Raw genomic sequence first — 15,425 nt, 5'->3', positions numbered from 1 at the left:
TTGCTTTGCTAAAGAAGATGTGGATTTACTAGTAGATTCCATGTCATTTGTCCATTAACTTGTTTATAATTTGTGCTGTCTGATGTGATCGTAGGCAAATCAATCAAGACAAAGTTTGGCTCCGTCATTATTGGATCATGATAGTCACTTTACTAATTGTAAAATAGCTATTGATGTTTTAATGCACTATATCTCTTTTAAAATATAATAATTTCTAATTTCGTTAATGGTTAATTTTTATATTTTAAATTAATTCTTATGCACTTTCATAGCACATAATTAATTCTATACTCACTGTAATGATTAAAATCATGAGAATGGATGCAAAAATGCATATACCGTGTCACAAATTTTGGACTCCAAAAGATAATGAAGATAGTAAGTTGAAAATAATATTGTTCTAGAGCATTTGTGGGAGGCATAACAATTTGGCAACATATTTGTCTAGTATAGTTTTGTCTATACCTTTTAAAAAATAAAAATATTTAGAATTCACATTATCCACAAGTTGACCCTAATAAAATACGGTACTTCATTTGTTTCATACAGCGAGATTTTCTAATTTTATTCAAATTTATTCACAATCAATATATACTTTATATATATGTCTGAATTTATTAGTATCCATGTAATTGTAAATAATATTAAAAACATTTTCAATACGAAATAGTGGGAAATAACTTAAGGCTACCTAGGAATTCCCATAAATTATGGTTGTCCACAAATTGGCTCTCAAGATACACTTGGGCCACGTTTATAGCCAACAAGCTAACAATAAGACTTTTTATAGCCAGCTTTTAGTCCACCCATATACTAGTTAGCTTTTTATCATTAATGCAAGACACACATGTCACTCTCACAGAGTTTTTTGGTTCGTGTGCCTGAGCTGACTACCAGCTTACAGCCTGCTCACGATCTCTCTCTATCCCCTCTCTCCTCCACATAAGCATTTAGCCAGCTTATAGCCTACTATTATACTTGCTCTAGTTAACTTATCTCCCTCGTTTACCGTGCGCACGCTTTCGGAACTGCTAAACGATGTATTATTTGCAAAATATTTTTATAGAAAAGTTGTTTTAAAAATCATATTTATCTATATTTATTTTTTTAATAATTAATTAATCATGTACTAATTTATTATTACGTTTTCCACGCGCCGGGACAAATGGCGCTCAAACGTACGCGTCCTCCATCTGTTCAATGTAACATACTAGATTTTTTTTCAGGGTAAATTTTTTTTTGCGAATTTTTTTTTTAAAAAAAGTTTTGTTCTTCGTTCGTCGTTTCGGATCTTCTAAACTCTCCTATCCCTTTCTTTTATCTTTTTGTTCGTCGTTGTCTACTCCCATATCAACCATTAATTTAATTTATTTTTTTTCCGTTAACCCCAATATCAAACCGGCGCTACCAAAAAAAATTCAGAACAATATCACATTCGCTCAAAATAGTCCGAATCCAAATCTCGGATATTTATATTTCATCCAAATATCGCAAATCTTCTAAATTCATCTCAAACAATAATTTCCCGAGTTCATTCGTTCCGATTCGTCGCCGATCTCGCGCGAATCGCCATTTTGTGTATTCATTCGATCAAATCCATCCATCCGTCCAGCCATTCATCCATTCACCCATCCAACTCTCTCTCGCTCCCACTTTTTTTTATTGTGGGCACCAACGTCGGCGCCGTTGTGCCGACCTTGCCGCGTAGCTGCTGTCGTCGATGCAGCTCATCACGCCAGCGCCACGCGTCGCCATCGCATATGCGACTTCACCTCGAACCGACCTGAAGCAAGAGCTCAACCCAGTCATCACCTCTCCCTCGTCGTCATCCACTCACCCACCGCCTCGTCTTTCTACCGCCTCTGCTCGCTGTCTTTCTTCTCCAGCCACCACCCACAGTGGAAGCAAGTCCTTGCCTCCCCTCACTTCTCCTTCCCCTTCCCCCTAGAACCAGCAAAGGCTGCATCACCGGAGCTACTATCGTCGGCGCAGTGGAACAATCGACCACAGTACAGCCATCACCACCATCTCCTCCAAATTCATCACCCCAGCTACCCATCCACAAAATTTGACGGTAAAAATGGGTTCACCACCTCCTCATGCCCCTTTCCCCTCTCCTTCCTCGGCGAATTCATCGCCGGAGTTCGCCGGCGTCGCTGTCGCCCCAACTGCTCTGTTCTGCCGCCGCCGGTTGCACGGTGCCGCATCGTTCCACGCCGCCCCGCGCCCGGCCAGCCGCACCACCAGCACCGCCTCCTTCCCTTGAACCTCCCTAGACGCCGCGTCCGAGTCGGAGATCGCCGGAGCGCCACCGCCGCGGCGGCCTCCACCGCCTGCCGCGGGTCACCGTCGCCGGGCCCGCCGGCCGCCGCCGCCCATGGGACGGGGTCGCTCGGACCCGTAGGTCGCGGATCCGGCCCCCCCCCTCCTTGGCCGGAGCCGGCCCCTCCCGCCGCCGGCGCCGTCCACTTGTTGGCCTCCTCCCCTGTGAACGAGAAAGAAAGAAGCCAGAACGTGGAAAGAAGGAGGAAAGAGAAACAGAGGAGGAAAAAAAAAAGAAAAGAAAAGAAAAAGAAAAGAAAAATAAATAAATAAAAGGGAGAAAAAAATAAAATATTTGGAGTCCATCCTAATTTCTTTTTCTATCCAAAATAAATCCAAAAATTATCCTTTTCTCCAAATTTAAATAATTCCTTGACTTTCAAATCCCGGATTTAAAATCCGAAACCATCATCCGACTCTTTGAGTCATTCCAAATTCAACGGCGATAGTTTAGTTGCCATCCAAAATTTCGAAGGCATAACCCTAAATTATACCTAGGGTTACTATTCATCCAAAAATTCCTAAAATCCATTTGAAGCCTTTCAAACCCCTTTGAATTGTTAATCTATCCCTTTCAGCTCCAGTTTTGTCCTTTCTTTATTTGTTTATTTCGTTTATTTATAGATTTTGTTTATAGGCTTATTTGGTTTGTTTTTAATTCGTGTGTGTGCGCGATAGATCAACCCGAAGCCGTCGACGACCCTGTAGGAGCTGACGTGGACCCTGAAGGCTACGTTGAAGCTTCAGAAGACCACGTTGTGCAAGGCAAGCCACGAAACCATCCTTTGATCATCTTGAGAACCTAAGTAGAGAACCACTTAGTTATTTTATGCACTATTTATTTCCAAAGTTATTTTGGCGTATTATTACTTTCAAATAATCATTTTACATTAGTTATTGCCCTGTACTTAATTTACTATTATTGTCGATACCATAAACTACCATACCCTGTTCCCAGATAACCTAGGTATAGGTTGCACACTTCATTAGATTAATATTGTAGTGGATAATACCACCAAACTTCTATACACATACATCGGTTATGCCCGTCGTCACATGATGACGCTATCGAGCTACATAAAATATTGTTTTGATATAAATCACTTGCCTTGAGTGATATGGAAGGTGATTCCGGGTGAAGGTTGTTGTTCTGGATATTATGACATGTATTACTGTGTTTATTTTATGCATGTGCTATGCTAATTTGGTTGCTTCCTCGGATATAAGGATAAAAACCCTCTTATGCCATGGAAAATGATATAGTTTGCGCCCATCCACAGGACCGAGTAATCGGACTTAACCTAGTACATGGTCCCACTATACGAACGACTGTTAGAGGCTCTAGGAGCATATAGGAGTGGACATGTGGAAGGGGCCGCGGGCCAAGTTGACATGATCTCACAACAGTGGCACCCGTGAAAGCAGCGACCCTACTATGCCTTGCTTGTGGCCGAGCGAGTGCCCGACTGCTAGGACGGACGATATCCCACTGGGCGGTACTAGTAGTAAGTGGGACTAATGAACGGTTCTGTTATCTCGACTCTGATCCAGTCGTGGTATCGTGTGGGTAACGCTGGGCAGACGCTGCAGAGTCGTATCGTATTCGAATACGCCGTGCTCCTGGTTAATGGAGATGTGTCATTGGGTGATTCCTATTTCTTATGGTATGAGTAGTTTTTATAATTAAAATCTAGATTGGAATCAGATAAGAATGATGGTGGTTTATATTCCTACCTTTTAAACCTTTGATTTATAAATGTTTGCAAATAAACTGTTTTATGAAAATAGGGAAAAACTATTTATAATAGGCTTGTTATCAACCAATCTTGATAAACCCTATATCCTTGTACTACTTGCATGTATTCTATTTGTATTCATGGTTTGTGATTTGCTGGGTACGTCAGTACTCACCCCTTACATATAATGTGGTTCAGAAGAGCAGTTCTTCGCCAAAGAAGCGTCAGAAGGTGAAGAGTTCTTTTGTGGCGAGGAGTTCTTTTAGGTCGGCCTGCTCTCAGGCGTTTCTGTGATGTTTAGTTGGGTTTTGTGTTTGGTTCTTTTGCTTGTAGGTTAGTCTGTTGTGTGAGTTTGGCCGTTTGGCCCCTAAAAGCTGTTGTAGTTGTCTCTTGTATGTTATTTCATGTAAATTATACCGGTATTGTAATTGAAGCCGTTCTGTTTATCAATCTGTGCACGATCAAAATCCTGGACGATCGTGGGTGGTTTCGGGATACCGAGCTCAAACAGGGTATACCCACATTCAATAGCCATACCCACGTTTGTTAGGGGAAAAAGCGAATGCACTAAGAGCAAGGGCCCATTTGGCACAACTCTAGCTCCCAGCTCCAACTTAACTGGAGTCGGAGTTATGCCAAACGGTACATATCTAATTTTTTTTAGCGGAGTTGACGAAGCTGCTCCTGAAAAATAAACTACGGGGTAGAGCTGGATTTTTGCTGCTTCACAGCTTCACTCCATGCCAAAAGATCCACTACCCTTTATTATTTTATTGTAATTACTTAAATCTATCACTCATACTATTATATATTATTAGTAAATATTTATATTGTGTGTTAACTATCATATAGTATTTTATAACCATATGGTTGTGTTGTTGAAGTTGAAAGGAAAAATAATCAGTATTTAATTACATGAAAAAAAACATAATTAAATCATGGTTTAATCATGACTATACATAATCCGCAACGCTATTATTGTCAATGTATTTCGTATTCTTTCTTTTAGAAGTTTTGGAGCAGACCAAGCTAGCCAAACAGTTTTGATCTGCTCTCTGGCTCCCACAGGAGCAGCTCTTACTGAAGTTGGAGTTTGGAGCTAAAATCTGGAGTTTAGAGCTCTACCAAATGAGCCCCAAGATAATAGCAGACTATAAGCTGGCTAAATGATTACGTGGAGAATAGAGTGGATGAGAGAGTAGAAACGGACTGTAAGCTTATGGTCAGCTCAAGCATAAGAACTAAAAAAATATATAAAAATGATATATGAGTTCTACATTAATAATAAAGAACTAACTATTATATAAGTGGACTAAGAAAAGACTAAAAAAAATTATTAGCCAACTTACTGGCTATATTATTAGCCCTTCTCTGAAGTGGCAAACAGTTAAATTCCCCGCTCCTGTTAGACCGTGCAGTCAGTCTACAGCTGTACAGCAACGGCGTACCGTGGCAAGCAGTTCGATTGTCGATGCTTCTTGCTCCGGCTCTTTTGCCTGCTTGTAGTCGCATTGCCGTTCGTTTCCTCTTCCCCTACGAAACAGTACTACTGGTACTGCTCCACTAGTACAGGCTGCTCTCGAAATTCGAATCGGCCTATCTGATTAAACTAATCATCGGTATTTATGAGCACTTTCTAAGCTACTCCCTCTATCAAAAAAAAGCAGTTTCCGTGTCCAACATTTAACTATCCGTCTTATTTGAAAATTTTTTAGAAAATTAAAAAAAATTAGTCATACGTAAAGTACTATTCATGATTTATTATATAATAAAAACAAAAATATCAATCATAAAAAATTTGAATAAGACGAAAAGTCAAAAATTATAGGTAAAAAATGAAAAACTGGTTTATTTTGGGACGAAGGGAGTATATAATTTTTTTATATGAAAATTGTTTAGAAGATCAAATAAATCTATTTTTTTAGTTTTCTAATAAATAATACTTAATTAATCATATACTTCCAACGTTTCGTAATACAAGATATTTCACTTTTTTTCTTTAAGATGTTTGATAATTTATCTTATTAAAAAATTATAAAAATATAATTTATTTTGCTTGTGATTGTGAGTTACTCTATTATGAAAAGAACTTTAAACACGACTTATTATTTTATATTTATACTAAATTTTCGAAGAATGGTCAAAACGTTATAAAAAAATCAAATATCTTCTTTATAAAACAGAGAGAGCGCTAATTATATTTATCGTGCACCAGGCTACCAGCCACCTTCGAACCCAGCCGTCCTACTTCTGCTACTCTCGCGGATAAAAGCAAAAGGAGAAAAAGGTTACGCCGACCGATCAGTCAAATAAGCGGTCGAACTATTTGTAGGCTTGTGGTGCTGTAAAGGTTCATTCGGCCTTAAATATAACAAATTGGTTGTTTTTCTAATTTGAAGAGTTAGCTTTTAAGTATATGTTTAATCAAATATTCTATTTAAAAATTTTATATAATTATTGATTATTTTGTTATGGTTTGATTTATTAGTAAAGAAACTTTATGAATTTTTTTAATTATTTACATTTGCAAAATAAATAAATGAATATATATATATATATAAATCAACGGTATCAAATAAATGAACCAGATAAAGTAAATAGGAATAATTAAAGAAAGATAGTGATTAGTGGAAAAGATGACGTGTGTGAGAAAATTAAATCAAAAATAATTATGACCGGTCTGAATGAAGGAACAACTTAATTTTAAAAAATAAAATGGACGGTATAAATAGCATCATTTAAAAACCAACGGATGGAGCACGTACAGTCAAAACGAAGTGGGCGTGGTGGGTCACCGGCGGGGCTCATTCACGTCGCCGCGTGCCGCTGCAGCCCCCCCCCCCCCCCCCCCCCCCCCCCCACAGTGAGAGACAGGTGGTCGGTCACACGGCAAGCAGCCGGCAGCGGTGGCAGCAGCAGCAGCTGCGCAAGCGGAAGAAAACACGTCCGTCGCCGCACGCGGACGCACATGATTCCACCCACGAGGTAGCGTGCAGCGCGCGCGTCATGGCCGGCGGCCCGAAACGCTTTCCTCGCCATGCGCCCATGCATCCATCCGCGCGTCTCCTCCCTCTCCTGCTGGCAGTGACCAAGCTACAGTGAAATAGATATAGCTGCCACGGATATTTTAATTTAGATTAGAAAAATAAATATATAGTGAAAATTCATAAATTCCCGGGAATCCCTCGTACATGCAGCTTCGCCACTGCTTGCTGGTTGCGTCGCGCCGGGCCGTTCAGCCGTCGGCTACTCCGTCCTAGCAGCTCGCAGTGCAACTGCCAAGATTTTGCTGGGTGAACAAACGAACGAACAGCGGAACAGGGTAGGGAACATTTAACTTTTTGTTATTATTAAAAATGATAATAATAAATTTGTCATTGGACAGTTTGGACTTTTATCATAGTCTCATAAGAACCCACATGTCATAGATAGCAAATGACAAATCTGTTTTGACCACTCGTAGGAGCGGCAAAAAATTAAATCCCCCGTAAGCCTTTGGGCTGCGTTCTTTTGAATCACTTTGAAAGATGAAAAAAATGATTAATAATTATTTAACAATATAAATAATAAAATTAATTAATACAGTACTACTATTAGCAACTTTACTGCTTCTTTGATTTGATTTGTGGGGATCTTTTGTTGGCAAACATGATAGAAGCGTCTTCCTCTAATTGCATTTTTGAGCTCGTTGATTATTGTATTATATGTGTACGATCGTAAAGGATTTTTTTCACCTCTAAAGCTAGTCAATGAGGTGAGGGGCTTCTCACTTATATCCTAGGTCCTTTGCCCTTTCATAATCAACGTGGGATTATTCAACAATCTCCCCCTTCATGCGCATATTGGTGTCTCTCAACCCTTCACCGTATCCGGGCCTCCACTAGCCCACGGCCCATCAAGTATACGGGCTCCGTAGGCACCCACGGTCCATCAGGCCTTCACACACTGTGTCCATCGGGTCAGAGATGTTAAACTAGCCAGTTTCTGATACTAATTATAGGATCGTAAAGTGTCTTTTCCACATCAAAAACTAGCCAATGAGGTGAGGGGCTCCCCCACTTATATCATAGGTTTTTTGCCCCTCCACAATCAATGTGGGACTATTCAACAATATGTGTTTAATATTAAATTTTAATAAAGTTTGCATGGAAATATAGTAACATTTATAACGTCAAATTACTTTCATCAAATCAACCATTAGACATATTTTATCCTATATTTATTAAGTGTTACAAATTTGATTACATTGGAAGAGACTTCACTTCAAAGTTAGAATTACTGCAACATGAAATGGGGGAGTATTGCCACTATATCTGCGTCAGTAAACACGTGAATATGAACCCCAAAAGGACCAACATCGTTTGTCGCCGGGCCAGGTACACATCAGATCGATGGAAAGATTGATCAACCTACTCCCACGATGGACAAAAAGGAACTAGATGGGCAGGTTATCTTCACTGTCCGGAGAATTTTTTTCTTCCAATGTGCTGTTCATAGTGGATTAGCTTTTGCTCTCTGTTAGCTATCGATGACTCTCTTTCAGTCTCTGAGAACCATGAATCGCTGGGCAAGACGGAGCTAAGGATCAAGGTACCTGTAGCACCTCTCGTCGTGCGTGTTTCCATCAAATCCAGATGTCCAAGCTTTTTTTATAAAGCGGTATATTCACTAATTTTAGGAGTGCACACTGATGTTGGAATGGCCGGAAAAATGTAAGCACATATAGTTTTCACGTGTGTGTAAAAGGTTTATGTTAAAGTTATGCATATATTTAGGAAAAGAGAGTAAATAAAGAGTATAGTCGGATGCATCGTGTGAACAAATTTTTAACTTTAAATTTAAAGTTGATTTGAAGTTTTTATGGCGGTTTGTTTTCAACATGTATTTTTATATCGCCAAGAGCACGTACGTGAAAAAATTATTTACATATTATTTTTTATTTATAAATATACTATTTATTCTTTTTCTACAGAATAAGCAGATAACCAGCGAGAGGACCCCTAAGTTACGTGGCGCTTTTTAGCCATCACATGCCATAAACATTCAGAGAAGAACGGGGATCGGTGAGAGGTCATGTCCTCATTGCTCTGCCTTGGTGGTGCCTATGTTGTATAAAATTACATCCAGTAGATATGCTTAGAGTGATCGAGGTATTAACGCTAAATCTATTTGAGTTAACGTGCTGAACTCACATGAAAGCGTGGGAGACGCTTTTTCTTTAATTATTTAACATCAAGTTCCTCCTCCTATGTCCATCGTTTATAGGCCTTGTTTAGTTCCTAAAATATTTTTTCAAAACCATCACATTGAATTTTTGGATACATAAATAAAGCATTAAACATAGATAAAAAAACTAATTGCATAGTTATGGAAGGAATCTTGAGACGAATCTTTTGAGCCTAATTAGTCCATGATTAGCTATAAGTACTACAGTAACCAATATATACTAATGACGGATTAATTAGACTCAAAAGATTCGTCTCGTGGTTTATAGGCTAGCCGTGAAATTCGTTTTTTCATTCGTGTCCAAAAACCCCTTCCGACGTTCGGTCAAATATTTGACGTGACACTTCTCCAAAAAATTTCTCAGTCTAAACATCTCGTAGTAGTCTCAAGTGAAAAGCTGAAAAACAAGACAGTTGTCAATAGCTCATCCCAACGTCTAGTAAATGTGTCTAACTAATTTACAAATTTTAACATCAGCATTCTTCACATCTCTCGATTCTCACTTGCCAGACTACATTCCATCATATCTATCCCATATAACAATCATACACTAAACATTAGTGAGAGGCATAGAGCATTGGAAGTATATCAATATTTACAAAACATCAGCACTCTTAAACAAAAAACAATACTCCATCTGTTTCATATAATAGGTCAAACATTTTTTCAATTTGACTAAATCTATAGAAAAGTATATCAATATTTACAAAACATTCCCAATAAATCCTTAACTCCTCAAATACCATGGGATTTCGTACCTGGCGAATCTTTCACTTACCTCCTCTGACTAAGACTATAGAGTGTTCGTGCGAATTATGACCCTCACCTGGAATGTGAGCAAATATATCATTAATGAGATAAATTTGGTGTGTCTATGTTAGTATATTTTTATATAAATTTAGTTAAACTTAAAATACTTGACTTAGGACAAACACAATATGACTTATAACGTGAAATACTTATAATGTGAAATACAGGGAGTAGTAGGAAAAAAATAAGTTGAACAAATTTTGTCCAAAGTGTGTGGTTTATGAGAGGGTATTGCATTTTCTTTCCTCAAGAAATGGAGCACTTGTTTTTGGTTGAAGTGCCAAAAAGCACTAGGAGTATCATTTATTATTTTTATGATTTATTTTATTTTCCACAAACTTCTAATCATAACTATTACTTTTTCCAAACTGAAAACCGGAACTTTTCATTTGATCCAAGAACCACGAAAATCAACAGTTTTTTCTGGATCATTCTCGTGAATCCTGCACAATTTTCTGAATCATGTGCAATTTTTTTTGAACCCTTTTGTATTTTTTTCCTTATTTTTGAACTAAACTCCACGAGGACTCATGAAATTCTAAAAGAAAATATCCTCCTCAACGCCCTTTTCTTAAAATCTATTACACATTTTTAGTATTTAGATGTCAAGACTTAGTTTCAAAATATGTCCATCACCACGTAGGTTCCACTAATATGTTTCAAAATATGTTTATTTACCGCGCGTCAGTTCCACTAATACGTACATTACCACACCTGAGATGACATGATTAAATTGTGCATATTTTAGTAATAAGTTTTTACAACGGTTTATTCCCAAAACAAAAACCGAAAAGAACCCAGAAATAAAAAAAACCTCTTACACATTTTAATATTTACTTTTAGGATAGTAAAAAAACCTATTTTTCAAAATATGCCCCATATTCCCATGTTATAGTCCCATTGATAGGGCGTACCACGTGACAGGATCAAATTGTGCATATTTTAAAAATAAGATTTACATCGGTTTATTTGTAAAAGTAAAAAAAATAAAATAAGACAGAAATAAATAAAGAAATCTCGGCCGCTCAAGTTGGAAAGTACACGGCGCGACCAACCAGACGAGCGAAAACCGGTCCCGGGCAAAGTGCCTGCGTGCGTCTCTCCACCCCGCTCCGCCTCTTTCTTTAACCCGGGCTCAAACTTCGAAAACGGCTACGGCCAGCCACCCCCCTCCCCCCGTTCCATTCCACTCCCACCGCCGCCACCCTCACGCCCCGCGCCGCCGCCGCGGCGACCCATGGACCCTCCGCACCACGCCAGGCCGCTGCCCGCCCCGGCCAATGCCGACCTCGTGCTCCTCATCCCGCCCGACCAGCCGCCACAGGCGCAGGCGCAGGCGCAGCTGAACCCGAGCCATCATCACCAGCAGCCGAAGACGCCGACGGCCCCGCTGCCCGAGGCCGCGAAGCCTCCCCAACAGAACCCCGAGAAGGCCGCCGTCGCCGCCTCGAGCCCCCCCGCGCCGGCCTCGCGCCCCCCCGCGCCGGCCTCGCGCCCGCCGCTGCCTCCCGCCTCCGCCGCGCTCCTCCGCCGCCGCTCCTCGCTCGCCAGGCCCAAGTCCCGCTTCGTCGAGCCCGCCGCGCCGCCCTCGGCCGCCGTGTCCACGCCTTCCTCGCACGCCTCCCCGGTGCACCCTTCCGCGGCGGGCGGGGCGCCTGGCTCCGCGGCTGCCTCCACGCCGCACACCCCCGGCGACGCCGACGAGGAGGAGGACGTCTTCCCCAAGGAGGTCCCGCGCAAGTCGTCGGCCCGCTGCCGCCGCAGGATGAAGCTCGGCGCCGAGGTCGTCGTGCTCGTCCTCTTCCTCGCGCTGCTCATCGTCAGCCTCGTGGTGCGGCCGCTCAAGAAGAGTTCCTTCTGGGGCCTGGAGATCTGGAAATGGTGCGTTATGGTCATCTGCGTCTTCTCCGGCCACCTCGTCAGCCATTGGGTCGTCACCTTCGTTGTCTTCCTCGTCGAGCGCAACTTCCTGCTCCGCAACAAGGTGCTCTACTTCGTATTCGGGCTCAAGAAGAGCGTCCAAGTCTGCCTCTGGATTGGGCTGGTGCTCATCGCATGGTCACAGCTCTTTGACCGTGACGTCGGTCGATCGGCCAAGACGGCCAGAATCCTCAATTATGTCTCCAGGTTTCTCGCCTCTGTGCTCATCGGCTCGATCATTTGGCTGGTCAAGACCTTCCTCATGAAGGTGGTCGCATCCACGTTCCACCGGAAGGCGTTCTTTGACCGTATTCTGGAAAATGTGTTCGATCAGTACATCCTGCAGACCTTGTCGGGGCCGCCTGTGATGGAGCTAGCAGAAAATGTTGGCCGGGAGGGTAGTGGGCGAGTGAGCTTCACCAAAACTAAGGAGGAGAAAAGCTCGCCGGGAGTGATTGACGTAATGAAACTGAGGAAGATGAGCCAGGAGAAGGTGTCGGCATGGACGATGAAAGGGCTGATGGCGGCAATTGGAAGCTCAAGGCTTTCTACAATATCTAATACTATTGAGAGCTTTGATGATGTTGATGGCATGGAGCAGAAGGATAAGGAGATTAGCAATGAGTGGGAGGCAAAGGCAGCTGCATCTGCAATTTTCAAGAACGTCGCAAGACCGGGCTATAAGTAAGAGGATTATAATTGTAAAGTTGTCCATTCGTTTTGATGTCTTTCAATTTGTACAATTGTTTATTCGTGCAGGCACATTGAGGAGGTCGATCTGCTGAGATTTTTCAACAAGGAGGAGGTGGATTTGGTGCTTCAAAGGTTTGAGGGGGCATTCGAAACCAGGAAGATTAAAAAGTCTGCACTGAAAAACTGGGTGGTAATGGAAAACTCTAACACAAACATTGTTTCCATTTATGGTATTCATCCTATGTCCTAGTGGTCATTTTATCCTAGGACATAGATTGACTCAAATGTTAATACATTCCTATTGAGTTTTGTCTGTAGCAATCAGAAATGACTTGTGAGCTTATGCCCTGCTGTTATACTAATACTACTATATTAGAGTTCTACAATTTGAGTAACACATTAAGTTGTAAACATAACTTGAAATTACAAAATTTGGACGTGGTGAATTGCTTCCTTATGATCTCATCTTCTAGTTCCTCTTTACAATCTAACAAATAATCATATTTATTTATTTTTCTGGTAACTCATTTAAGATTGTGAAAGTGAAAGCAATACATCCTGCAGCAATATAGGATGAGGCTATGTGTCTGCTATAGTGCTATATCTTGATGCCCCATGGATATATTAGAGTTGTATCTGAAGCTCATCTGTTTGTTTTCCTGATTATTTTTTTTCTACCACTAGGTAAAGGCATACCTTGATCGCAAATCACTGGCACATTCTTTGAATGACACAAAAACAGCAGTTATGCAACTTCATAATCTGATCACAGTTTTAGTGATTGTTATTATCATTATCATCACTTTGTTGTTGATGGGCATTGCGACAACAAAGATCCTTCTTGTCATCTCGTCTCAACTTCTAGTTGTGGTATTCATATTTGGGAATGCGTGCAAGACTGTTTTTGAGGCCCTTATATTTGTATTCATCATGCATCCATTTGATGTTGGCGACCGCTGTGTCATCGATGGAATACAGGTCACTTTTAGACCACCCTTCCCAGTACTGGTTTCAGTTGATCTTTCATATCAAGTTCTGGTGCTAACTTTTATATATGCTGATGGTAGATGGTTGTCGAAGAAATGAATATATTAACCACTGTTTTCTTGAAGAATGACAACGAGAAGATATATTACCCAAACTCTGTATTGTCAACAAAGGCAATCAGCAACTTTTACCGAAGCCCCAATATGTATGACACCATTGATTTCTCTATTGATGTTTCAACTTCAATTGAGAGAATTGGAGCTTTGAAGTCCAGAATTAAAGGGTGGGTTCTTAAACTTTTTCTTGTTTTCATCATGTTAAGAATACATTTTTAGAGAAAAAAAATTCTTTGTGGTATAAATAATATGCAAGTTATGTGAAGGTGTCTGTGTGTTTCATTTGATCCACATTATCACGTATCAGCTTCCGCTAATTCCTTTACTTTCAGGTACATAGAGAGCAAACCAACACACTGGTGCCCTATTCACACTGTAAACTTAAAGGACATCCTTGACGTGAACAAGATCAACATGTCTCTTTGTGTCCAGCATACGATGAACTTCCAGAATATCCGAGAGAGAAACATCAGGAGATCTGAGCTCGTCATGGAATTAAAGAAACTGTTCGAAGAGATGTCCATCACGTACCACCTTCTACCCCAAAAGGTTGAGCTTAGCTTTGTCGGCACAGATCCAGTACCCATTGCCCTGCCCCAGAGTAGATAAAACATGGGGAAGCTAACAACTGTTGGCTATACCATGGTTTCAAGGAGACTGACAGCTGATGACTAATCTTGCGGCCTGTGCTGAAGCTCTTCAAAATCTTTCTAACATGCATAGACTCCTGTGGTTTCATCAATGAATGCTTAGCATCTGCAGTGTATGGAAACGATAGTTTATTTCTGTATATATTCCCCGTTGGGTTACTGAAATTGGAAGGTTGGGAAGTTGTGTGTTGTGTTACTTTATGGACTCTGTATAATCTTAACTCTGTCATAACCTTTGGGTGATTGGGTCATAGGCTACCAATCGAAGTAAAAGGTCCTGTGTGAGGGAGCTTCTAACAACTGCATCTTCTAACGTAATCTTCAGTTCTCCTAAACAACTTAGATTCTCATCCAGATTATAAGAAGGTGTAGTTGTAAATCCAGAAAATACACTAGAAATTAGAAGCTGGGAAACCCTATCTTTTTTATATTCTTACTAGCTGACTCTTGGGATCTTAAGTTCTAGTAAACAGGGCCAAAAACAGATTACACACTGTGTTGGGCAAGGCCATCAAAGTTGTAACTGAGAGGATCATTTGATTGCGTTGATACGTTATCCTAAGAATTCAGAGCGTTTACATCCCAATACACAGTTTTGCTGAGTCCTAAAAGTCGAGTACAGTACTTTAAACAGTACTAAATTTGGCATTCATTTGAACTTCTATATATAAATTTTCTGAAAAAAATATATTGTTTAGTAGTTTAGAAAATGTGCACGCACAAGCCTGCCACCACCGAGCTCCACGCTCGATCCTTTTTCCCGGTACTTTTTCCCGGTAGTTCTGGGCTGGTTCTTTTTCAGAGCAGTGGACTTGAGTACGACTTGGTTTTGTTAGCACGTTTTTCAACTGGTCAGGAATGGACGTAGGTCCGTCCACGGGTATTTCGTGGCTTACTCTGATTCAAATAAATAAACTAAGTTTTGTTCATTTATTTAAACTAAAACCGGTCATGGGTTATTTATG

The 15,425-nt window shown here is 40.7% G+C and overlaps 1 protein-coding gene across 1 annotated transcript; it reads left to right on the top strand.

The window, feature by feature from the left end:
- The first annotated feature begins 11,315 nt into the window (after positions 1-11,315).
- Positions 11,316-14,419, top strand: LOC102709656 (mechanosensitive ion channel protein 10). Its single transcript, XM_006656681.3, has 5 exons — positions 11,316-12,698; positions 12,774-12,897; positions 13,392-13,685; positions 13,775-13,977; positions 14,143-14,419. Exons 1-5 carry the CDS (start codon positions 11,332-11,334, stop codon positions 14,417-14,419), a joined length of 2,265 nt encoding a protein of 754 aa, XP_006656744.3. The 5' UTR covers positions 11,316-11,331.
- Positions 14,420-15,425: the final 1,006 nt, after the last annotated feature.

This window comes from Oryza brachyantha, chromosome 6, assembly GCF_000231095.2.
Source record: "Oryza brachyantha chromosome 6, ObraRS2, whole genome shotgun sequence".
NCBI classification, from domain to species: domain Eukaryota; kingdom Viridiplantae; phylum Streptophyta; class Magnoliopsida; order Poales; family Poaceae; genus Oryza; species Oryza brachyantha.
Note: the sequence above shows the minus strand (reverse complement) of the source record. Positions and strands in the feature narration are given on the sequence as shown.

Bases quoted from the DNA above. Each gene is read 5' to 3' on its own strand.
- LOC102709656 (XM_006656681.3), top strand. From the start codon at position 11,332: ATGGACCCTCCGCACCACGCCAGGCCGCTGCCCGCCCCGGCCAATGCC. The intron at 12,699-12,773 runs GTAAGAGGATTA...TTATTCGTGCAG, and splicing joins GTCGCAAGACCGGGCTATAA to GCACATTGAGGAGGTCGATC. The intron at 12,898-13,391 runs GTAATGGAAAAC...TTCTACCACTAG, and splicing joins CTGCACTGAAAAACTGGGTG to GTAAAGGCATACCTTGATCG.